General features: G+C 43.3%; 1 protein-coding gene across 3 annotated transcripts in view; it reads right to left on the bottom strand.

The window, feature by feature from the left end:
* PLEKHM3 (pleckstrin homology domain containing M3) overlaps window positions 1-25182 on the bottom strand; it is a 218623-nt gene that overhangs the window by 152707 nt on the left and 40734 nt on the right. For all 3 annotated transcript variants that reach the window (XM_088827991.1, XM_055397162.2, XM_088827983.1), the window contains exon 3: window positions 12345-13280. In XM_088827991.1, the coding sequence (XP_088684117.1) occupies window positions 12345-13280 (936 nt within the window). The remainder of the gene's footprint in view (window positions 1-12344; window positions 13281-25182) is intronic.

Here is a 25182-nt window from a genome sequence, read left to right as displayed (position 1 = left end):
TGGTTGGGGAACTAAGGTCCCACAAGTCACACCTTGTGGCCAAAAAAAAAAAAAAAAAAAAATGAAAGCAGAAAACCTGGTTAGGAAGCCACTGTAGTCATCTATGGGAAAAATGACCAGGCTGGGAGAAAAGACAGTGAGGTAAAAGTGATTCTCAAAATTCAAACACTAAAATGCCAAGTATAAAATAAAAACATAACATTAGTGTCTCAAAGGAAAAAAACAGCCAAAATGTGGGTCAAGGAATTGAGCTAATCATTTCCTTCATTTGTATTCACCACAGGGTACAACCCTAACAGAACATCATTGTAGTTTCCAGGATATAATGAGGATATGAAAACCTACAGATGATCAGCAGATTGATATCTCATAGGTATGTATTAATGGACATAGGTAAAAGAAACAATTAAAGGAAACGTACCTATACAACCTAAAGAAAGCTGAAATACGGCTAAGAATTTTCACTAAGAATATTCTGTGGGCTAGGTTGGTAGTTTCTCAAACTTTGCATGTGTGTAAACCAGCTGGAAAGTCTGTGAAATCTCTAGGTCTGATAGGAGAGATCCTGACTCCAGCAGGTCTTAGGCAAGAATCCAGCCAGGGATCCCCATATCACACTCGTGATTTGGATGCAAATGGTGTTCCAACCACAGTTTGAAAGATGCTGGGGTCCTGCCCTCAAAAAAGTGAGACACAAGTCACAGGCCCATGAGTCCAGGCGTGGAGGTGGGTGGAGTCAAGCAGGAGGAATGGTCCAATTCACCTGCAGGATAAGAGTTGGGTTTGGGGAGAGTGGTCATGAAAGGCTTGGAAATGAGTCTCTAGGAGCATAAAGAACTGTTCACACCTAGAAGTCTTCAACAAAGCACAATGCAAAACTACCCAGAACACTGGCTGTCACCCATGATCACATGGTTTTGAGGGCCTGCTCCACTTTTTATCTGAAACATGTAAAGGAGTTCCATGTTCTTTGTTGTTTTTTAAGTAACATAATTTAATGAAAACATTTTCTATATCAGAATGTTTTAAGGTATAAAGATCTGTTTATAGCCATTATTTTCTAGGGTCCTCAATTTTGGGGACCGTATTCGGCCCATGTCTGTTGAATGAATGGATGGAAATATTAATGCAAGAAATAAGTTGGCACTACTCTATTACCCAATTTCCTTATTCAGAGATATATGATAAAATAGCAAGTTTTTCAGTTAAGAATGTTTCTGCTTTTAGGCAGTATAATGGAGTTTAGAAAACCTCTCTAGTAGCTCTTATTCTAAGCACTTCATGAAAGCGTAGTTTTTCAAGGAACTTAGCCAGAAATTAAAAGAACCTACCCCAGTCTGTCCTAAAACCACACCTAGACCAATTTCCCTCCCAGTGAAAGGTCAGTAAATAGAAACTTTTAACTCAATGTAGAGTCCAATAGTATATTAACACTTACTTTAGAAGTTTAGCCGGAAATGAACACACGATGAGAACAATGTTAACCATAAAGGAAGCTACAAAAAGGGACAAGAACTTTCCAGACCAAAGTATAGCAACAAAGACTAGGAGAAATGAACAGCTTTTTTTTAAAAAAGATAGCACAGCTATGGTCTATGAAGTTCAGGAAGGTCTATCAAAAGATCCCTATCTTCTGAAATTCAAAATGATTTTATTCTTCTGAAACATATCAAAGACAACATGTGACTTCTATGATGAGAATACCAGGAATAAATCAAAAAAGCAAATTTATATCCTATAAAATCAAACGGCCTACTTATATAAAGTGATCAGATCTCTCTGAATTTTAGGATGTGAAACAGTTCAAAACCCAAATTATATAACATTCTTCTTCTTCCATAGTCACAGTACTATTTCAGTGTGTATTCACATTCTTAATATACATTTAGTTTTATTGAAAATGAATTTTCTGGACCTGGAAACTTAGACTGCGAAAGAGTAATTTATCCAATGACAGATATCAGAATAAAAAAAAAAATCCCATCTCCTGTCTTCTTAGTCAAGTGATATTTCTAATGGTTTAAATACTGTTACCCAAAGCAAAAAGGCATTGCTTATTAAATGAAGTTTAAATGGAGGACCACATTAAACTAATTTTCTCTAATCTTCTATAGACATTTCAAAGAATCACAGAATGGGAGATAAAAGGGACCACAGAGAGCAAAACTATTCCCTCTAAAATACCCCAGACAGATGGAAGTGTTGGAAAGATACTCAAAGGCCTTCAGGTGCTAGAATTACTTATTCAGTTGGCTTCCGGCTTTCAAGTTCTGTGAGGACACATAACGGGATTATCTTGTTCACTACGCATCAAGCATACTACATAAAATATAGAAGGAATTCAATAAACATTTGCAGAAGGGCTGAATGAATACATCTCTTCATCCTGCAGAGGAGAAACACGTAGCTCAGACAGGTTAGAAGACTGACCTTGAGGTCAACATTCCAGACCTTCTGGTCTCATTGGCCAGGGCTCTTGCCACGCTACTCATTTTTACCGATGGCCATCAAACCCTCTTCAATAAGGAAAATCCATTCCACACTGGGCATTTCTGTTACTTTGAGCCAATGGAACTACACAAAGTAAGCCTATTTTCTCTTCTAAATGGCAGCCTTCAAATAATGTGGAAACAAGACGGGTCCTCCTTATTCTAGGTGACATTTGTATGGCATGGTTTTTTAGTCCCTTCACTATCCTATCCAGTGTCAGTAGATGTGGTTGTTTGTTCTTCCAAAGCAGCATCCATAACTGAAATTTCCAGGTGCACTCTGGCCACAGTGAGGATACGTTCTCTTCTTTCTGGACCTGTTTTGTGCTTGCATTTTGTGTAGCCACAACAGCACAAATGCTGGCTTTCCCAGGGCCTCATCTGTATGACCACATGAGCTGCTATTAGATTAAGTTTCTCCTCTTTCCATCTTTGCAGCTGATTCTCTGAACGTAAGTACAGGACTGTCTACTGATCCCTACCAAGTCTCGTCTGTATGACCACATGAGCCGCTATTAGATTGAGTTTCTCCTCCTTCCATCTTCACAGCTGACTTTCTGAATATAGGTATAGGATTATCTGTTAATCCCTACTAAATCTCACCTCATTTGGTCCATTCCTCTGGCGTATTTCTGAATCTTGATTGTCACTCAACACGTTAGCTGTTCAACCTAGTTTAGAGATAACTGCAAATTTGGTACATAGGCCTATGATATCTTTATCCAGGTAATTATTGTCCTATGTAGACAAATAATAAAACTAGATAATTCTTACATATAGACAGCATATTAAAAGGCAGAGACATTACTTTGCCAACAAAGGTCCATATAGTCAAAGCTATGGTTTTTCCAGTAGTGATGTATGGATGTGAGAGTTGGACCCCAAAGAAGGCTGAGTACCAAAGAATTGACGCTTTTGAACTGTGGTGTTGGAAGACTCTTGAGAGTCCCTTGGACTGCAAGGAGATCCAACCAGGCAATCCTAAAGGAAATCAACCCTGAAAATTCATTGGAAGGACTGCTGCTGAAGCTTGAAGCTCCAATACTCTGGCCACCTGATGAGAAGAGCTGACTCATTAGAAAAGACCCCGATGCTGGTAAAGGTTGAAGGCAGGAGGAGAAGGGGATGACAGAGGATGAGATGGCTGGATGGCATCACTGACTCAGTGGACATGAGTTTGAGCAAGCTCCAGGAGATGGTGAAGGAAATGGAAGCCTGGCGTGCTGCAGTCCATGGGGTTGAAAAGAGTCAGACACAACTGAATGACTGAACAACAAAATTCTTCTATACCATTTACTATGTGCCAGGCAATGCGGGAGACCTGGGTTAGATCCCTGGGTTCAGAAGATCCTATGGAGGAGGGCATAGCAACCCACTCCAGTATTCTTGCCTGGAGAATCCCCATGGACAGAGGAGCCTGGCAGGCTACAGTCCATGGGGTCGCAAAGAGTCACACATGACTGAGTGTCTAATCATAGCATACAGCATGTGCCAGGCACTGTTTCAAGCCCTTTTAACCCATTTTATTCTTACTCAAACTTATGGTGTAGATGTGATTATTTTCTCACATGTGAAATTTTAAAACGAAGGTACAGAGAGGTTAACTAATTTACCCAGAGTCATAGAGTGAGCAGCAGATCTAGAAACTTAGCCAGTCTGATGCCAGAATCCTAGCTCCTAATTACTAAAGTATGCTGCTTCTCACTTTTTTTCATGTATCTTTACTGACAACATTCTAGGCTGAAAGGAATCTGTTAGTCAATAATCCTTGGGTAAAGCTGTCAATCATTCACCATTCACAAAACAACATAATTAAAATCTCTGATAACCCAAGTTTCTCCGTCTTGAAAGTTTTTTACCAAATGATTTTCTGAACACTAAGCATGGCTCTGACCTAACTGTCCAGTAATCCCTCACTTTCCTTTGTGCATCCTCAACCAGACTACAATATCCTGGGGGTCTAGGCCACATCTATGCTCCTCTGGTATCTCCTGTCGTACCTACTACATAATGAGCACATAATAGAAATTCAGATTTTACCTTTGATAGATGGTAGTAAAAGCTGAGATGATGGTCTCCTGAGATTAATTCTCCAGGAAGCAGAAGGACAAAGCTTAAAACGGAGGAGTGAGGAAAGACACTCCTTTAGCGCTTTAGTTTTCAAGTTCTCTACAACAGGGTTCTCTGACATGAACACAGCCTCGGACGTACGAGTCTTCAAACCACTGGCTGGACCCCTTTGTCTCCCAGTCCCATCCAGCCCCCCATACACTTCAGGAGGGGCAGGAGTTCTAGATGTTTTGAAGAGCACAGCGTACACCACACTCCTACTCCCATATCCCAAGGTACCTGGAAGAGCATGTGTGTGGCATACATGAAAGTGTTAGTCGCTCAGTCGTGTCTGACTCTTTGGGACTCCATGGACTGTAGCCCGCCAGGCTCCTCTCTGTCCATGGGATTTCTCAGGCAAGAATACTGGAGTGGGTAGCCATTTCCTTCTCCAGGGAGCCTGCCGATCCAGGGATTGAACCAAAGTCTCCTACACTGCAGGCAGATTCTTTACTGTCTGAGCCACCAGGAAAGCCCCAACATACATGAGGGGTTTAATAAATGCATGTTGAAATAAACCCTCCACTGAAACTCCACTTGTGGATTTTGCTATCAAAACCCCTCCATGGTGCTAATCAAGGTTGGGCAAATAAAATTTAGCCCTCCAGCACACACACAAAACAAACTAGAGATTTCTTCTCTGGGAGACAGCAATCAAATACACTCAAAAACAAAATAACTTGAACAATACAAAGTGCGACCCCATGGACTATACAATCCATGGAATTCTCTAGGCCAGAATACTGGAGTGGGCAGCCTTTCCCTTCTCCAGGGGATCTTCCCAACCCAGTGATCGAACCCAGGTCTTTCACATTGCAGGTGGATTCTTTACCAGCTGAGCCACAAGGGAAGCCCAATACAAAGTGAGATGGTAACAACGGACTAAATAGTTCTCATTACTCCAAGCTATTTATGTTTTGAGGGGCACAGCAGAGTCTTCGTTAATTGTTTCTTTCTCTTCCAATTGGCCACCTGCCTATTCCTTAAGTCAAATAAATCTTCACTGTATTACCATTCCTAATAAGTGTGAGAGAAATTTGAAAATAGTAGTAAAAAGAGGAATTGGAGCCATCAAGGAAAGTCAATTTCTTTTTATTTCTGTCTCTCATTTCCTTAGGAGGTCTGGCACTTTGGCTACTAGAGCTCCCCTAATTTTTCACATGGGAATCAAAACAGCTTTTTGGCCATACTGGAATTTGTTTTTTCAAGAACAAAGTAATAAGTTGTATAACTTTCCTACTTGGCACTTAAAAATGTACAGAACTTATTTTACCTAGATTCATGCATAATCAGCTCCCAAATTCAATTTCTCTTTTTCTTAAGAACTGCCATTCTGCATGATTTACTCTGAGGCCAATAAGTAACTAACTGTGCCCAAGTCAGAAATACTGCTTACTTCCAGACTGGCAGCTATTTAATGAATAATTAACCACTCCATACTTTCTATCAGGGATGCTTGTATTACCAGGGTAAAGGTATCTTTTATGTCCAAATGATGCCATAAAACAGGCCTTTGCCAGAAAGACGCCCTCATTTATCACATGAAATGCCATGGGGTATTAACAAGGTCGATACTGTTTGTTTAATATATTTTGCTTTCATAGGGGCTTGAAATGATTTGTTTTTGCAGCTGTAACACAGTTAAATTTGGGATTTAGCTTCAGCTTAGCTAGCTGAGCATATATAATCATGGGCTATTAATTATCTGCCTAGAGGCCTTTGGTCATCTTCCCATCATTTACAGCAATCTTGGGGTGCTGAATTACACTACAAGCAGCCATATTCTATCCTAAAATAATCAATCCTGGCTTCTCAGGAACTGAGGGGAGATTAAATAATTCAAATTTTTATTTCTTATTCTACAACTCCACCCCCACCTACACACATAAACGTGCACAGATTCTTAAAAGTTGAAAGATTAGCTTCAAACATCCGTTCCCACACATGAGAAACTAAAAAAACAACAAACAACAAAAAAACCCCACTTCTCTGAGCTTAAAGCACCAATAATCAGCCCTCTTCCCCTTTTCTGTCCCCTCACACTGCTGCTCTGCCTTAAATGGACCAAAGGGAGAGGAGGAAGTTTGCTTGAAGATAAACTTGTCAAAAGCCTGTACTGCAATTCCAATTCCTCACTACCTGTTCGTGAATGTCAGCTGGGAGCAACTGCTCCAAAGCTTTGGGGAAAGGGGAGTGGAAAGCAAAGGGGAGAGAAGGGGAAAGCAGGGGTGAGGCAGAGAGAAACTGGAGTGCAGTTCAAACAAAAATAAAATCACACACACACACACACACTCAGACACACAAAAAGAGGGGGAAAAAGGCTCCCCCCACCTCAGGTCCTAACAACATACTTCTTTATCAGAGGTTCATTGTCAATCAATTAGCCGAGGCAGCAGGGGTCTGTGAGGTGGAGGCGCCGGGAGAAGCAAGGGGCGGCCCTGTTGTATTGCTGTTTAATCACTTTTGCTAAATAAATAGAGCAGCCCCGAGGTGCTGTCATGTCAAGGGAATTTATAACAACAACAACAAAAAAAAAACTTCATTTTTCATTGGTCATTCCTTTTTTTCCCTTCAGGACAAGAGAGGGTTATTACTGTAGCCTTAAGTTCCATCTTTGTGTTTCTTGCCTTTGATTTCCACTCGGACCCTGCCACTTTCTGGCACTAATTTGTCAGGCTGAACAAAGAGAGGATTTGTACCTCCTGTAAGGTCTCAATTAGGAATGGCTTCTGCTGTATTATGTGCCATTCAGAGAGGACACAATGCCGGTAATTACAGGAATTTGCACTAAATGGCTGAAGAATTCACAGCAAAACTCTCCCCACCCCTTGGGCTTACCCCTCCCAAGGGCTAGCGGGGGTAGAAAAAAGGAAAGCAAAAAGCTCTTAATGCCAGAGAGATGTAATCACCAACAGCAGTCCTAAGAGGTTAAACAGCAGCCCAAGGAGTAAAACCATAAAAACTGACAGTGTGAAATGGTGGAGGGGATCCCCTCAGCTCCCTGTTTTCTTGCTGTCTCTTCTGTTAACATTTTCAATTTCGGTTCACAATCAAGAACACTGCCCCACAGTGGGCCATCCGATTTCACCTCCAAATTACAAAGCAGTAAGACTCTTCGAGATGTGAGCGTTGCCATCTCTTGCCACATCTATAAACAAGGCTCCGGGCTCTTTTATAACACTCAACTGCTATGTTTCTTGATTGTTGGGAAATTACAGGAAAAATATCTGTATATATTACTGCTAGGAAACCAAGTATCTGTTGAGGGGAAATAGGTACGTACACATTTTCTAATTCTTGAAGAAAACTGTGCTACTGCTTTATAATCAAATTTATATAGCATTTTGTGAATGACCTCATTTAGAACCACTTACAGGTACATAGCCCATAAATATTTTAATAAGCTGCACAGTCATTTGTTTTAGCGTTAATATTTTAACACTACAGATGCCCTATTGCCAAACATAATTTTGAATCCCAACCAGTGACTTCATTAAAGAAGCATTCCTTACTTTCTGCTAAAGTGCTTCTGTAAAGTTGTACTAAAACACCAGCAAATTAATTGTCCCTAAATACCACTTTCCTCGTGTGCTCCTTTGCCCTTTGTCCTTCTGGGACTTGGGTCAAACATGAAGTTCAACTTTATCAAACTGCCCTTTTTTGTTGGGTCAGAAAAGACACAATGTTTGCAGTTTCATAGACTTCCACTTGGCACCACTTCTGACAGCTCCCGAATCTGACCTGTGGACCTTGCTTCCCCAGCTCTGCTCACAGTTGCCATTTGGCATTGGTGATGAATTTGGTTAATGTTGGTTTCCCTAGGAGACTGCAAGTTCCCTGAGGGCAGGGACCATGTCGGCTTCCCCACAGCACTGACTCCTCCAGGTACATCTGAGGTTCAGGCATGGGGTCAGAAACTCCGCACACAATAAATGGTAGAGTGAATGGAAGAATTTAATTTTCAAAGGCACATTTTCAGAAAGAAGGAAGAGCAAGTATAAGGGCTTTGGAGCCACGAATGAGCAAGAATAGGTTATGGAATAGCAGGAAGACCACTGTAGCTGGGTTTCCTAGCATCCATGGAGCTGGAGAGGGAGCCATGTAACAAACCACACATAATCAAACACAACTATAAAAAGTTCAAGCACATGTTAAGAAATAAACAGTTATGTGCAAGCATGTATTTTTAAAACCGTAACCTCAGGCATTTGGGGGTGGTCAGGGTCCATTTTCTCTGCCGGGGTTCTTTAAGTTTCTAAAAAGGATATAGAAAATTCTTCACCTACAGAAAGTATTCAGTGAAATGAGGCCAACTGCACTATTTTGTAGATTTAAAAGCCAATATCTGTGGCTCCCCCGAATAGCAACCGAATGACATCATGATAAAGACCTGCTCAGTGCAATCTTCCACGGTTAAAGTTTATTCATTAGGAATATTTAAAGGAGGAGAGACCAAGTGGACATAAGGACTTGTAGTCTAAAGAGGCTCACTTAAACAGTGAAATACTGTGAATTAGCTTCTCCGCAAAATGATCGAGAAAGCCAAGATTCAACTAAAAACAGTTTATTGGACTTTTTGACAGCTTGGAAGGTAAACATGCTATGCAACCAGCTCTTTCACTGAATGCATGTTTTTATGAAGATGAAAAGCTAGGGGACATAAGGACTAAATGCACAAACAGCTGGTTTAGATTAACTGTGTTTGCGAGAAACACAGATCAATTTTTCGAGTTCCATCTGCTATAATAATCTTTGCTATAAGGAACAGCCTCCTAAGTAACTTAAAAAAAATGCAGAGGTTTGCTTACCAAGTTTGGGCCTTTTTCTTTTGAGACTCTGCCCCCTACAGGAGATGGAGTATGCCTATCTGAGATAGGAAACCAGTATTCTGGGCACAGGTATTTAGGAAAATGGAAAGCCACCCATAGCCCACGTGTACCACAGAGCAACTGAGCATAGCTGTTTCTGATGGAAGAGGGGACATGGAGTGAAATTAAACATTTTACTTGAGAATCAGCCACACTGTACAAATCAGGACTGGCTTCTCCCCACGCCAAACGAGAAACCTACTTGTGCCCCATTAGTATGTCAAACCAAAAGCAAGAAGGTGAAAGCCGAGCAGAGCAAAGGACTCTCAGACTATCTTACCCTGTCTTCGGGGTCCCTATTACCACCATCCACAGCCTATTCTCCAGACAGCCAATCAGTGGGCACCCGATTCACATAGCAAAGGGTGGCATCCTAAAACACGGACCCTAAAGCAGATGCTCTGGGGCTTTCCAGGTGGCGCTAGTGGTAAAGAACCTGCCTGCCAACGCAGAACACACAAGAGACTCGGGCTGGATCCCTGGGTTGGGAAGATCCCCTGGAGGAAGGCATGGCAACCCACTCCAGTATTCTTACATGGAGAATCCCATGGAGAGTGGAGCTTGCTGGACTACAGTCCACACAGTCGCAAAGAATTGGACATGACTAAAGCAACCTAGCAGGCACACACAAAGAAGCTGCTCCAGGTCCTATCCCAGCCCATTACGTGATCCTTTCCCTACTCTTTCCACTTAGCTTCCTTCTCCCTGTCTCTTCCACTCACCTTTCCATGTCTTTTTCCTGTTCTCCTTTCTCCAACTGCCAGATGTGGTATACCTGCCGAACGGTGCCCTCTGCCTGTATTTCTCCTCCCTCTGGGAATTAGAGATGCTACTCAGGTAGCACAAGGTGTATGCAGGGCACACTCCATCAGGAAGCAAACTCAGGCCAGGAAGGTGAAGTAGAAGGCCACAAAGGGATCACTTTGTGTAACACCTGAGGCTTTTCTCCCCTCTTTTACTAGGAAGTTCCCGATTCATACTCTGGTTTCTGCCTTGAAAATGAAGCTGAGCTGTTCTTCCCGATTCCAATAACACAGTATTTTGTTGCCCTCCTCAGCAGTCTAAAGCCACAGGAGTGTACCACAATGCCAGCGTGTCCATAGAGCAAGTACTCATAAATTATTATTGACTGGCTGATCTCTGCAATATAATACATGCACTAGTATATGAAGACACTGCAATGTCAGTAATTTCTAAAAACTGTGCTAAAACCAGTATCTCCTTATTTCAAAAACCTTTTTCAAAAGTAGCTGGCTGACTTAATACAAGGTCACACAAGCTTGCAGACATGTGCACCTCACCTAGTATGGCTTCTTTACTGGCTTGGAGTTGCTGGTCTCTCCCAGCCCACCCTGCAAGTGTCTGTTCCCAAGCTACTGAGGCCCTTCAGACAAAGCACAGATGATTCACTTAATCCCCACTTAGAGTAAATTATTTTTCATTAGAAGAGGCGACCATCATAACTAAGCTAAATTCAAAGGTTCACTATGCCACCACTATTTGGCTTTGCTGAATGCAGGAAGCGGCATGAAATTGAAAATCTGATCTTGACTGGCGGTAGGTTTCTTGTTCATTTTTAAACAACATACTTAAATCTGATACACCTGAATGGAAATTTACCAAACCAGGCTTCCAGTTAAAGCTACCTCTGTGGTAAATTTCTTGTGACAAATTGCATGGGGTTTAGTCAAAGGGAAAGGCTTGCCAGGTGGCACAGTTGGTAAAGAACCAGCCAGCCAATGCAGGAAACACAATAGACATGGGTTTGATCCCCGGGTTGGTAAGATCCCCTGGAGTAGGAAATGGCAACCCACTCCAGTATTCTTGCCTAGAAAATCCCATGGACAGAGGAGCCTGGCAGGCTACGGTCCACGGGGTCCACAAAGAGTCAGACACGACTGAGCACACAAGCATGCACAGTGAAAGGGAAATAATTTGATTTCACTCATAGTAGAAATACAGAGTTGGTTTAGTGAGGGATGCGTGCTTTCTGGTTTACTGTTTGCGGGAAGGTAAGAGGAATGGTGAGTAGGGGAGAGAAGCAATAATAGGGTTTTAAGGACGACCAGATGACTGGGCCTTGGCCTCCACCTTGGGTCTCACCCTCCACAGCAGTTCCGGCATCCCCAGGAGTCCCGAGGATGAGGGCCCAGCCCATCGTGACTCAGAGGTCACCTGCTGATTCATCACTGCCCTGCAAGTTGGCCACCTCCAGGTTCTCTGTCAAGGCTGACTTTCTGGAGTCTACCTTAACAAAATCTGACAAGGTCATGAATCAATGACAGTTACTGACTATGGATGTTTTCCTTACCTAAGGACGGCCAGCAGTCAGCTTTGGGCATGGATGTCTCTTAGGAGACAGTCTGTGACATCTACATTCCCAGTGACCTTGATTTAAAAAGGCAGAGGAAATGGAATCACAGCAGACTCAGGAAGTCTACATTCTAGCCTGCTTATGCTGCAGCCGAGTCATTTTGATTCAGTGGGTAGATCACAGCTGCTTCTACTTACTTCATCAGCATGGCATGAAGATGGATAGATGGTTTAATATAGCAAACTCCTTAAAGGAGGGGCTTCCCTGCCTCAGACAGCAAAAAATCTGTCTGCACCATGGAAGAGCTGGGTTCAATCCCTGGTCGGGAAGATTCCCTGGAGAAGGGAATGGCTACCCATTCCTGTATTCTAGCCTGAGAAATCCCATGGACAGAGGAGTCTGGCGGGCTACAGTCCATGGGATCACAAAAAGTTGGACACGATTGAATGAGATGCAAGAGGTATCAGGGACTGGCTTCTCAAAGGGATTTTTCAAGTGAATTCCATTTGCAGGATTCAGGATTTTGTTCTTTAATGAGTTTTAGGCTGAAATGTTGTTTCATACCTGCACATTTGAAACTCTGAGCGGTGAGCCCACGTTCCAGAGACAAAGTCGTCAGGATGCTAAGAAAGCTAGTGGTTACCGACTGGCGTTTGTTCTTCCTGAGTTCGTGTCCACCCATCTGATCCCTGGGTTTGGTCCTCAGCGTGACCTGCAGGTTCTGTTCTGAACTCCTTGCCGCGTTGGCAGCTGTTTTCAGGGCCTCCATCCACTCCTGAGCCCTCTGCCGCGTCTCAGCACGGAGGCGGAGGACGTCTTGGGGGAAAATGACTTGAAAGCAAGAGTCACAGTCGTCCAGGTGGTCCAGCTGGACAGCCAGACACACATCCACGTTGTAGCTCAGCAGGGGGTCCTCGTCCAGCTTGCCCGGTGGAAAGGCCATCAGGCAGGTCCTGCTCAGCACAAACGTAAATGCCTTCCAGTTGTTCTGCATGGTCAGCCTGTACAGCGTCCCGGATTTGAGGATGTTTTGATACTGTTTGGGGCTATCCAGCACAGGGGATGGCATGAGCAGCTCGCGGGATTTCTTCTGTAAACAATGATTCTGTGGACAGTCAACGTGATGGCCAAGCCCCGGGGAGTCAGCCAGCTCTCCCGGCCGGCTCATGTAGGCTGGTGCGGCGGCGTGCACGCCTTCCCAGAGCTTCTGCCCCCAGTCCAAAGCCTCCCACGGTGACTCTGCCTTTAGCTGCAGCTGAGTGTTGTCATACAGGACGGTGTCCACCAGCCTGGCCTCAAGGTTGCCCAGAACGGATATGCTCTGGAAGTGGGACAGCTGGTACGTGGCGTAGAGGTTCTGATTCCCACTGCTGTCAAGGTTGTAGAAGTACAAGCTGTAAGGGGAGAGCTCGGCGTAACAGCTTTGCCAGTAACTGTCATGGTCCTTTCGAATCTCCAGGTAACCCTTCTTCAGGATGTTCGGGAATGCTGGCTTGTGTTCTAGAAAGAAAGGAAAAAAAAAAAAGAAGTAACGTATTAATCCATGCACATGAATGAATCGAATGAGATGACAAGGCAGGTGCCAGGAAACAAACAGATCAGCCTAACCTGCTGGCTCCAACCAAACACAATATTAAACAGAGGCAGTAAAAATTTCAAGAGAGTGTCTAACCAACAAGATGTAATTGAGGGAAACCCTCACATCTGAAGAACTTACCTAGGGTGGAATTCAGACTGCAAAAGTAAGTACTGGGCGGCTGGGGGTTCGCTGTCAATGAGACAGGCAGAAGCCTGTTCGGAAAACAGAAACACTGGAATAACTGGGGTTATGCTCCGCGGGCCCATGAAACAACCACTTTTTGCCAGGATTTCTTATTTTCTAGGTAACGTTCTTCTGTTGTTGGTTAGTCACTCAGTCATGTCTGACTCTTTGCGACCTCTATGGAATGTAGCCCACCAGGCTCCCTCCTCCGTCCATGGGATTTCTACTGCAAGAATACTGGAGTGGGTTGCCATTTCCTTCTCCAGGGGACCTTCCTGACCCGTGTCGAACCCGTGTCTCCTGCACTGGCAGGCAGATACTTTACCACTGTGCCATCAGGGAAGCCCAATGTTCTACAAAGCACCAAATATGAGAAAAAGAATGCTCCCCCTGCCACTTGACCTAACTCCCTGACAATACCATCTTTCTTTAGGTTGGTAAAGACGGCAAGGGCCAGTGGAAAGAACAGAGCGTGATGTGTGCGGCTCACAAACTTTTGTTTCTCAGACACTCCCATCAGTCTTCAAGGCCAGGCCAGGGGCCTTCTGGTTCATAACCAGTTCTCCAGACATGACTCAACTAGCTTACTTCTTAGGTGTCTGCTTGGAAAGCAGTTCTTTCCCCTCTCTGAACCTGCTTATGCTACTTGCTTCACCTGAAATGCCCCTTCTGCCACTTCCACCAGCTACCACACACTTACCCTTCACTCAAGGATCCTCACTTCTAGAAGGAGTCTGTCCTGACTCCCCGAACCCCACCCCCGAGTCTGCCCACACACACCCCTGGGTCAGTATCAGGGATCCTTACCATATTATTCTCTTCTAATGGGTTCTTCTCAGGCTGTATTATAATAATTTATTTAAATATCTGAACAAACAAAATAAATGTTGATGTTTTTAAAGAAGTGTGTCTTCCCTACTGGACTATAAGCTCCACAGAGGACAGGGGCGAGGTCTGTCCTGTCATCCTTATGTCACGGTACATAGTGCAATGTCTGGTGCATAGTGGGTGTTTAGTAAAAATTAGAATAGAAATAAAGCTTCTAGAACATAAAGCTTCTAGCGTAATGCCCAGCATATAGTATGTGTAACTCCCTTCCCTTCTCTTCCCTTCTTCCCCACAAGTTCATCTGGTCATGCCATCTTTAATTAATGATTAGCTGCCATAGATACAGATGTCATATTTTAATAAAAGGGGACTGTCACTTGGGAGATGTCCTGATACTTTCATCGGGCATGAAAATGAGGTAGCTTTCCTCCCTAGTAAAGTTTTTCATTTCTGAGATGTTTCTCAACCTTTTTGCTGACACATTGGAGATAGTCATAAACTAATTGAGTCACTCCCTAAAGAAGACAAATCACATTCCCAAAGGGGTAGTATTTCTGATCTTGGATGGAGAAAAAAATAAAAAAGAGTAACACAGATCTAGATCTTAAAATAGCAAACCAAAAGAGAAAAGGAGAGAAATGCAGCGGAGAAAAGCTGATTTCACCTACTTTATATCTCTGGTCCTGACATTCATTAGTATTTCTGTGCTAATTCAAAAGACATTAATTTCTTGCAACCCGCACTAATCCCTTTGTAGAGAGAGATAATGGAAGACTTCTCAGGTTATCTTGCTTTTCTGATAATGCAATAAGAGAGGCAGTGCTGTTAGACACACTGCTGTGGCCTCCTCCCTCTCGTTTCCATCAGGCGCCGATGACAGTTCAACCTTTTCCATAACCAGACCCATAACCACACATCCCTCCATCCCCATCCCTCCTGAGACCCAACAGCTCAGCTACGCATTCCCGAGCGAAAGAAAAACCATCTCTCTTGCTTTTAGCTAGGAAATTTCCTCTCCTTCTCTCTCCTCCCCGAGAGCTTTTTACCACAGCTACCACAAATTAGAAATTCTAACTTTAACTGGACCTAAACCAGAAGCACACCTGGCTCCTTTCTGATTATATAAGCTAGGGTGTGTGTATGTGTGCTCAGTCATTCAGCTGTGTGTGACTCTTTGCGACCTCATAAACTGTAGCCCTCCAGGCTCCTCTGTCCATGGGATTCTCCAGGCAAGAATACTGGAGCAGGTTGCCATTATCCCCTCCAGGGGATTTTCCTGACCCAGGGATTGAACCCACGTCTCCTTCATTGGCAGGAGGGTTCTTTACCACTGAGCCACCTAGGAAGCCTTTGTAAGCTAGGAGAACAGATGCCAGTTTGGGTGGACTGAATGGAAGTCTAGTAGGGAGTCTCAAAAGTTCCCCTACCTTCTTGCTGCAGAATACGGTAAAGAATGCATAGTGTTTCAATATTTTCTTCCTACCTCAGCTCAGTTCAGTTCAGTTCAGTCGCTCAGTCATGTCCGACTCTCCACGATCCCATGAATCACAGCACGCCAGGCCTCCCTGTCCATCACCAACTCCCGGAGTTCACTCAAACTCATGTCCATCGAGTCGGTGATGCCATCCAGCCATCTCATTCTCTGTCGTCCCTTTCTCCTCCCACCCCCAATCCTTCCCAGCATCAAAGTCTTTTCCAGTGAGTCAATTCGTCACATGAGGTGGCCAAAGTATTGGCCTCTCTAAATAGGTATGTTAAACTGAGAAAGAGAAGAGAGGGGTTAATCATAGGAAATGACCCATCCTTATAGACTGCAGTTTATAGTGTAATTTCTTGAAAAAGAAGAGAACAGATGTGATCAGAAAACTATACTCAGAGTGTATTCCTTTCTGGAGGGCCTGTTTATATCAAACCTTACCAGTATGTTGTGTGTGAAGTATGAATTATCATTGACTGTAGGGGGCTGGAGAACTACCATTTCTCTTTAATCCCCTGCTATTACTTTCTACTGAATCTGAAGTTTATCTTGAATATTTTTGCTATTGATAAATCAGAAGTTATACACTTAAATCCAAGCTTGCATTAATTTACCATAGGTTAATGTTTATTTCCCCAGACCATATCATCACCTACATTTTTCTAAAGTGTTCCATTTCACAAATGAACAATATTATCTCTGTCTTAACTAACAACATAAATGATTCAGGTAGAACCTCTGACAAAGATTATCACCATTTCCCCAATGAAAACAGAAAGGTGATCAAAGTGAATCACTGTATCTATAAATTTCATACTGAAACTGCAAGAGACTAATTCTCTTGTGAGAAAGAGCAAGAAACAAGACAAAAACATAAACAAAAAGCACCTGAGAATTCTGTTTCCCCACTGCTTTCCACTGTGGCCACTTATGACGACTTGGCTCAGTTCCTCCTCAACAAAGATTCCTTTTCTCTCTCCTTGTCCCATATGACTCAGAGCAGTGGCTTAAGGATAAAAATTGCCAATGAATGAAGAGGAAAAGGGGATTCCCCCCCCCTTATGCACCTGATTCATTTCTGTACTGCCAACCCACCACAGAGTTCCTCTTCTGCCATTATTTCCTCTCTCTGTTCTCAATAAAAAAAAAAGTTTCCATTCTCATAGCCACCATCTTAATCAAGATCGTAAATGGGCTCCCATTGCGAGTCCTCCTCCCCACCCGCCATGTCCCACTCAGTTACCAGGGTAACCTTTCTGGGCCACTTGTAACCTTTCTCATGCCTCCTCATCAGCCCAAAACCCTGCACAAGTTTCCCAGTCCTACATAATAAAGTTCAAATTCCTTAGGTTGACTATAACACATTTTCCTATGAACCCAACCCTCAGTCTAAAAAAATCACCAAGCTTCCACACTGTTGGTGGGTATGCAAACTAGTACAACCACTATTGAGAGCAGTGTGGAGATTCCTTAAAAAACTGGAAATAGAACTGCCATACGACCCAGCAATCCCACTGCTGGGCATACACACCGAGCAAACCAGAATTGAAAGAGACATGTGCACCCCAAAGTTCATCGCAGCACTGTTTGCAATAGCTGGGGCATGGAAGCAACCAAGATGTCCATCAGCAGAAGAATGAATAAGAAAGTTGTGGTATATACACAAAATGTAATATTACTCAGCCATTAAAAAGAATGCATTTGAATCAGTTTTAATGAGGTAGATGAAACTTGAGCTTATTACACAGAGTGAAGTAAGTCAGAAAGAAAAACACCAATACAGTATATTAACACATATATATAGAATTTAGAAAGATGTTAACAACTACCCTATATGTAAGATAGTAAAAGAGACACAGATATGAAGAACAGACTTTTGGACTCTGTGGGAGAAGGTGAGGGTGGGATGATTTGAGAGACTAGCATTGAAATATGTATATTACCATATGTGAAATAGAGTCCAAGTTCAATGCATGAAACAGGGCACTCAAAGCTGGTGCACTGGGACAACCCAGAGGGATAGGATGGGGGAGGAGGAGGGAGGGGGTTCTGGATGGGGACACGTGTACACCTGTGGCTGATTCATTTCGATGTACGGCCAAAACCACCACAATACTATAAAGTAATTAGCCTCCAATTAAAATAAATTAATTAATTTTAAAAAATCACCAACTTTCTGCTACTGTCTCCTCTCCAACTCATGCTCTGTGCGTGTGTGTTTGCTGGAATATTTTTGAAAGCAAATTGCAGACATTTCATCATTTCTAATGTCAATACTTCAGGCTATACCTCCAATCTAACAGATAAGAACTTTACAACATATATCATACCATTTTCATGCCCCAAACATTAATAATTCCTTACCTAATAAACAGTATGTATCTCATTTTCCCAGATTATCTCAAAAAATTTCTTTATATAGATGATTTGTTCGATTTAGGTTTACACATTGATTTGGTTGACAGGTCTTTATGTTGTTCAGTTGCTCAGTCGTGTCTTAATTCTTTTTGACCCCATGGACTGCAGCACACCAGGCTTCCCTTCCTTCACCATCTCCCAGAGCTTGTTCAAACTCATGTCCATTGAGTCGGTGATGCCATCCAACCATCTCATCCTCTGTCATCCCCTTCTCCTCCTGCCTTCAACCTTTCCCAGCATCAGTGAAAGTGAAACTGAAAGTCACTCAGTCGTGTCTGACTACTTGTGACTCCATGGACTATACAGTCCATGGAATTCTCCATGACAGAATACTGGAGTGGGTAGCCTTTCCCTTCTCCACAGGATCTTCCCAACCCAGGGATTGAACCTAGGTTCCTCCATTGCAGGCAGATTCTTTACCAGCTGAACTATCAGGGAAGCCCCTCCCAACATCGGGGTCTTTTCCAATGAGTCAATTCTTTGCATCAGGTGGACAAAGTATGGGAGCTTCAGTCTCAGTATCAGTCTCTCCAATGAATATTCAGGGTTTATTTCCTTTAAGATTGACTGGTATGATCTCCTTGCAGTCCAAGAGACTCTCAAGAGTCTTCTCTAACACCATAGTTCAAAAGCATCAATTCTTTAGAGCAAAGCTTTCTTTATGGTCCAACTCTCACATCCATACATGACTACTGGAGAAACCATAGCTTTGACTATACGTTAACTTTGTGGCAAAGTAATGTCTCTGCTTTTTAATATGCTGTCTAGGTTTGTCATAGCTTTTCTTTCAAGGAGCAAGCGTCTTTTAATTTCATGGCTGCAGGTGCCATCTGCAGTGATTTTGGAGCCCAAGAAAATAAAGTCTATCACTGTTTCCATTGTTTCCCCATCTATTTACCATGAAGTGATGGGACCAGATGCTATGATCTTCGTTTTTTGAATGCTGAGTTTTAAGTCAGCTTTTTCACTCTCCTCTTTCACCTTCATCAAGAGGCTCTTTAGTTTCTCTTCGCTTTCTGCCATAAAGGTAGTATCATCTGCATATCTGAGGTTATTGATATTTCTCCCAGAAATCTTGATTCCAGCTTGTGCTTCATCCAGGCTGGCATTTCACATGATGTACTCTGAATAGAAGTTAAATAAGTAGGGTGACAATATACAGCCTTGATATATTCCTTTTCAGTTCTGAACCAGTCCATTGTTCCATGTCTGGTTCTAACTCTTGCTTCTTGACCTGCATACAGGTTTCTCAGGAGACAGGTAAGGTGGTCTGGTATTGTCATCTCTTTAAGAATTTTCCACAGCTTGTTTGTGATCCATACAGTTGTGATAGGTCTTTTAAGTCTCTTTAAATCTGTAACAATTCCCTCTTTTTCCCTTTTTGTCATGGCATATATTTTGGGCTTCTCTAGTGGCTCAGAAGTAAAGAATCTTCCTGCCAGTGCACAAGATGCAGGTTCAATCACTGGGTCAGGAAGATCCCTGGAGGAGGAAACGGCAACCTACTCCAGTATTCTTGCCTGGGAAATCCCATGGACAGAGAAGCCTGACAGGCTACAGTCCATGGGGTCACAAGAGTCGGACACAACTTAGCAACAATTTATTGAAGAAATTAGTTCCTTTGTCCTGCAGACTTTCGTACAGACTGGATTTGGCTGAATGTATCCTCAGGGTATTGTTCAAATGCTTCTATTTCCTAGGTTTACAGTCAACTGCTATATAGATCTCAAGGTCCACGCAGATGCTCTTCTTTTTTGTGAGAATATGCTACAGGTGGTTGTCCTGTTTGTAGGGATGTGGAGATTGATCGGGAGGGTCAGAGGATGTTAGCCTGATCCCTCTGTTATGAATTTCTCCAGGGGCCTTCCACATGTTACAGCCACTCTCCTCCACTACCCACACTCCAGCCAGGGGACTTGCTGTGACTTTTACTACTGGCCCCTCCCAACCATGGATTCTCTCACTGTTCCCCCTAGCCTAGATTTCCTTGAACCTCTTCTTGTCCACGTTTTCCTCATATGTAAGAACTAGTATAAAATCTCACCTCTTCCCAAGGCCTTTCTTTGTCCCCTCTAGCTGAATACAGCTGCCCTCCCCTGAAGCCACAAGGCTCTACGGCTATAGAACCTTGGTGACTTATATTTCAGATACTATGTCACACTCATCAAATATGTATTAAATTATATAATAAAATATTCCAAGAAAATCAATAAGAAATGTAAAAAAAGGTTTCTGCCTCCACATCCCAGCACTCACAATCCTTCTGCCCAGACTGTAGAATATTTGATATTAAGCTTTTAGACATTATATATATATGTAATAATAATATAAACAATAGTGAGACTTATTCACATATGTTACCATATGTAATTAAACAAAATGTACTTCCATTTTGGTCACTTTATGCAATTTTATTTTTAAAAAAACCACCATTTTTTTAAAAATGCATGTCCCAGATCACAGTTAATGAAACATTTAGGTAAACATCTAGTTTACCAAGAAACTGAATGGCCTGAGTCAAGACAAGGAATGAAGTCCTAAGAACAGGACCCCCAAAGACCAGGCAATAGTGCAGAATGAAAGACAAAGGGCAGCGTTTTAATGTTTTCAAAGAGCTCAGAAGCCTACGCGCTGACAATATTCCAAAGCAAAATTATCTAGGCAAATTTAAAGGAAGCATTTAAGTTCATATAACAAGACGAATAAATGTGAAAAAAAGGCCCCACCCTCACATCCTAATAAGCACCCCGCAGAGGCCCCTCCTAATTCCAGCACTTCTGGGGCCAGAAGTTTAACATATGAATTTTGGGGGATGCAAATATTCAGGCCAGAGCACTGGTCAAACATCAATTCATGTTGTTCAACTTCTCGTATCGCTTTAACCCTGACAATTCATTCTTTTATTCATTTCATGGATCTCAAACACAATCCCAGAACAGTTTTTCCACACCTTCTTCAGTCTTTCAAACTCCAAATTCTACCATCTCTTTCTATGTGTGCCAGAGGGAGGGCCTTTATATATATTTCACTTGGCTTCACTTCAACATCACACCAACCAATGTACTATACAAGCATAAGAGAGCACACTGGTTAAGAACACAGGGCTTAAGCCAACTGGCCGAAGTTTATATCATAATTCTGTCCTAACTGTCTGGGTAACCCTGCACAAATGACTTAACCCAAGCCTCAGTTTTATCATCTTTAAAAAGGGGCTATAATAGCACCTGGGCTTCCCAGGTGGTGCTAGTGTTAAAGAATCCTCCTGCCGGAGACATAAGAGATGTTAAGAGATGTGGGTGTGATCCCTGGGTCAGGAACATCCCCTGGAAGAGGGCATGGCAACCCACTCCTAATACCCTTGCCTGGAGAATCCCATGGTGGGCTGGGATGGGCTATAATGCCTGGTGGGCTACAATCCATAAGGTTGCAAAGAGTCAAACATGACTGAAGCAACTTAGCACGCATGCATAGTAGTACCTACCTCATTGTATTATTATGAAGAGATCAGTAACTCTCAGAATGATGCCTGATACATCTTAAGAATTCAATCGATCTGTTTCCTACTTCAGCTTCTGGTCTCAAAAGAAGACCAGGAAAAGCTAGCCCTTCCACCTCCACTCTGAAGATGGAATCTCCCTCTTCTTCAGAATCTCTTCCTCTATTACATCTGAAAATTACCCCTCTACGGATCTCTTCTCTTCGTCTTCTAATATCCCAAAGTGTATTGTGTCTATCCCAAAGTACTCACTTGCACCTGCATCTCCTACACCTCAATCTGTCTCCTTCCTCCAGGTTCTAGATGCTTCCAATGTCTCTGCTTTCTGTTCTGCACAGTCTGGCCTCTGACTCCTGCTCTGACCTCACCTCACACCATCTCACATTTCTTCTCTAACTCCAGCCAAAAGCCTCCTGTGTTTTTTGAACAAGCTGAGTGCTTCCTGGCCTCGAGGACTCTGGAGCTGCTGTGTCCTCTCTCTGAAACATCTCCCCCCAGCTCCACTGATGTCTTCATCTCCTCAGCGTTTCACCTCAAAGGTGCCATCCTCAGTGAGGTCACCGCCCCCTCAGCACATCAGCTAAAGGGCCCCTCTCAGTCTCTTATCTTACAACTTTCTTCTATTTCTTTCAAAGAACTGCTGCTCCTTGAAGACAGGGACCTGGATGTCCCTCTCACCCCCATATTAGCGGCACTGGCTCCATAAGCACTTGTTGGATGCACGCACAAAGGACTATGCTGGGATCTGTGGGAACGCCAAATAAGTCAGACAGATCCTATCAAGAGTTCACAGCCCAGGGATAGCAGTTCCTTCTCTTTTCACAAAAGAGAAAAGTCACTTTCTTTTACGGAGCCAGTGCTGGGGAAAGTCACTTTCTCTTCTCACCAAAGAGAAAAGTCCCACTGTCTCTTTTGCCACAGTCATCCTAATTTGAGTCCCATCACTTCACATCATGATGACTGGCAGAGTTTCCACCCCATCTACCAACCCTTCCATACTCTAAGGGCCTGAGGGGACCCAGTAAACAGCATCTCTCTTCTTCACCCAGGTTGCAAACCAACTGAGATGGATAGAGGGTAGTCAGACTCATAGCAATCCAAACATGAGCCAGCTGGAGGTTACAGGTTAGGGGTGTAGCCATGAACAGAACCCCAGAATTACACAGACTTACCTGTGAGTCACCAGCAACACTGGATCACTGGATCCAGTGGATCACTAGATCACTCAACACAGATTTTTCCTCCCAGGGGGCTGCCCACACAGGGCTGATGGGTGGCAAAGCACCTCGAGAGGAGCAGGCCAGAATCAGTGTTTCCTGCAGAGGCTGAGAGATACGTGCCTGCTTCCTCTCCTAAAGCTGCCTGGAAGTTATTTCTCCCCGGGAGTGGAGTGTGCAAAGGGAGGGAGAGAGGACAAGATGGCATGCAGCATCTTAGTTCCCCCACCAAGGATCAAACCCATGTCCCCTGCAGTGGAAGCTCAAAGTCTCAACCACTGGATCACCGGGAAGTCCATATCCTTTCAATCTTGACTCTCAAGAAATTTTCAAGTGCTTCTTGCCCAACATACCATGCTATTTCTCTCTGTCTGGCTTTGAAGGTCCTCTATAATCTCATAGTCCATTATGAGTCCTGTTCTGGCTGAGCCTCTGACCACTCCCCACGCAAGCTGTGTTCATCCCCACCTCCGCTACGTGCTCAGCCCTCAACGCTCAGCTGGAACATCCTTTCCTCAATGAAGACTTCTCTGACATTCTAGATCAATCAAGTCTCTTTGCTTTCCAAGTCTGTTTCATATTCTAGTATCTGACCGTGTTCAAGCCAGAAACTAGGGAGAAGTTAACTAGTTTGGGGTCTTTGTTCTCATTAGAGTCACATGAGGGAAGTGAATTTATCAGGATGCACGTCAACCATGACACTGCCACAAATGCCCACAGCAAAGAACGTGAAGAGAATGATCTACAGGAAACGAAGACAGGCTGGGTCCTGGACATTTTACATACGGTACACAGTGCTGGCCACTGCAGTGCTCATGGACGGTCGTTAACAAACTTATTCTGGGAGAAATGAACTAAGCTCAAGTGATGAGCTACTTTGGAGATCTTTCTTTGTTGGTGAAAGAGAACATCCCATTTGATTTCCCTTCATAAACTTAGGGGAAAGGACATACTACCTGTGTAGGCTCTAGAAGAAACAGACCCATAACATACCTGGCCATGGAGGAGTTAGATACACAGCTAGGGATCTTCTCCATCTAAGTTCTTTGTGCTGGGAGCAACAGTGATAGTGTACAAGTCAACACAGACCTGGTCAATTTTACTTTTTTGGATGCGAACCTTACCAGAAGATCACAGACTCAACCTCTTAAATTCAGAGGTTTTCTGTCTTCTGTAACAGGGATAACCGCTAGTGCTTATGGAACTTTTCTTTACCCAGAAAACATTTCCAAACATCAGCTTTCAAATGATGCTCACTGTCTGCCACGCTGAGCTTCTCATTCTGTTTCATTAATCTACAGGAATTAAGAATAAAAGAATCTCCCATAATTAGGCCACCAGATTTTAAGATAAGCGCTCGATCTTTGGGTAACACTGAATCACAGAAACACAGAGGCAGAAGGAACCAGAAATCTCTTCAGCCCAGCCCTATCTGAGGCAGAACCTGTCAGGTGCCTATCTACTCCATCAAGTGTCTCCCCCTTCTTTATCAAGAGAACCCTAATTGTGTTTAGGTGTGGAGAGGGCTTCTCCCTGCCCCCACAGAAGTGTCATGGTTTGTTTAAAACAATTGGTAATCCTGTTTTCCTTTGCCAGAGGTTGCTTTAGGGACCAGTATGGAACCCAGTTCTGACTGCTGATGGGGTGCTCTTGGGGTCCTCTGAGAAAAGACCCAGGCAAGATGGCCTGCTTTTCCCTTCCTGACTTTGGCTGCTGATATATATCTTTGGGGCTAATGCAGCCATCTTGCATCAGTGAGGGAAAGAAGAGACACACCAGTATACTGAGGACAGCAGAGAGAAAAGATGAAAAGGACCTGGATCTTGGATGACTCTGGGGCCAGCAGAGGTAGGTGTCCTTAAGTATTTACTGCCTACAGTGTTTGATATGCACTGTGTCCAACAGCTATCTGTTAGATGAAAAAATAAAATGATAAATGGCCTCATTATTTATGCCACTTTTACTGAGTTGAGTATTCTATTACTTGCTTCTAAAAGCATTTTAACTGATTTAACAGATTTGGAATGAGGTTCCAGGAAACAAAATGACTTGGCCAAGGGTACACCACAAAGTGTGCAAGTTGAGGGTGGAATGCCAACCTCCAGATTTTCAATCTAGATCACACTGTGTTTTATTTGCGGTGGAGTGAATGAGTCCTAAGCTTCCTCAGACTTGAGAGGCAATTTTATAGCGTGGTTACGTGT

Source organism: Moschus berezovskii, chromosome 2 (genome assembly GCF_049115385.1).
Source record: "Moschus berezovskii isolate FMDL1 chromosome 2, NW_MosBer_1.0, whole genome shotgun sequence".
Lineage (NCBI taxonomy): Eukaryota > Metazoa > Chordata > Mammalia > Artiodactyla > Moschidae > Moschus > Moschus berezovskii.
Note: the sequence above shows the minus strand (reverse complement) of the source record. Positions and strands in the feature narration are given on the sequence as shown.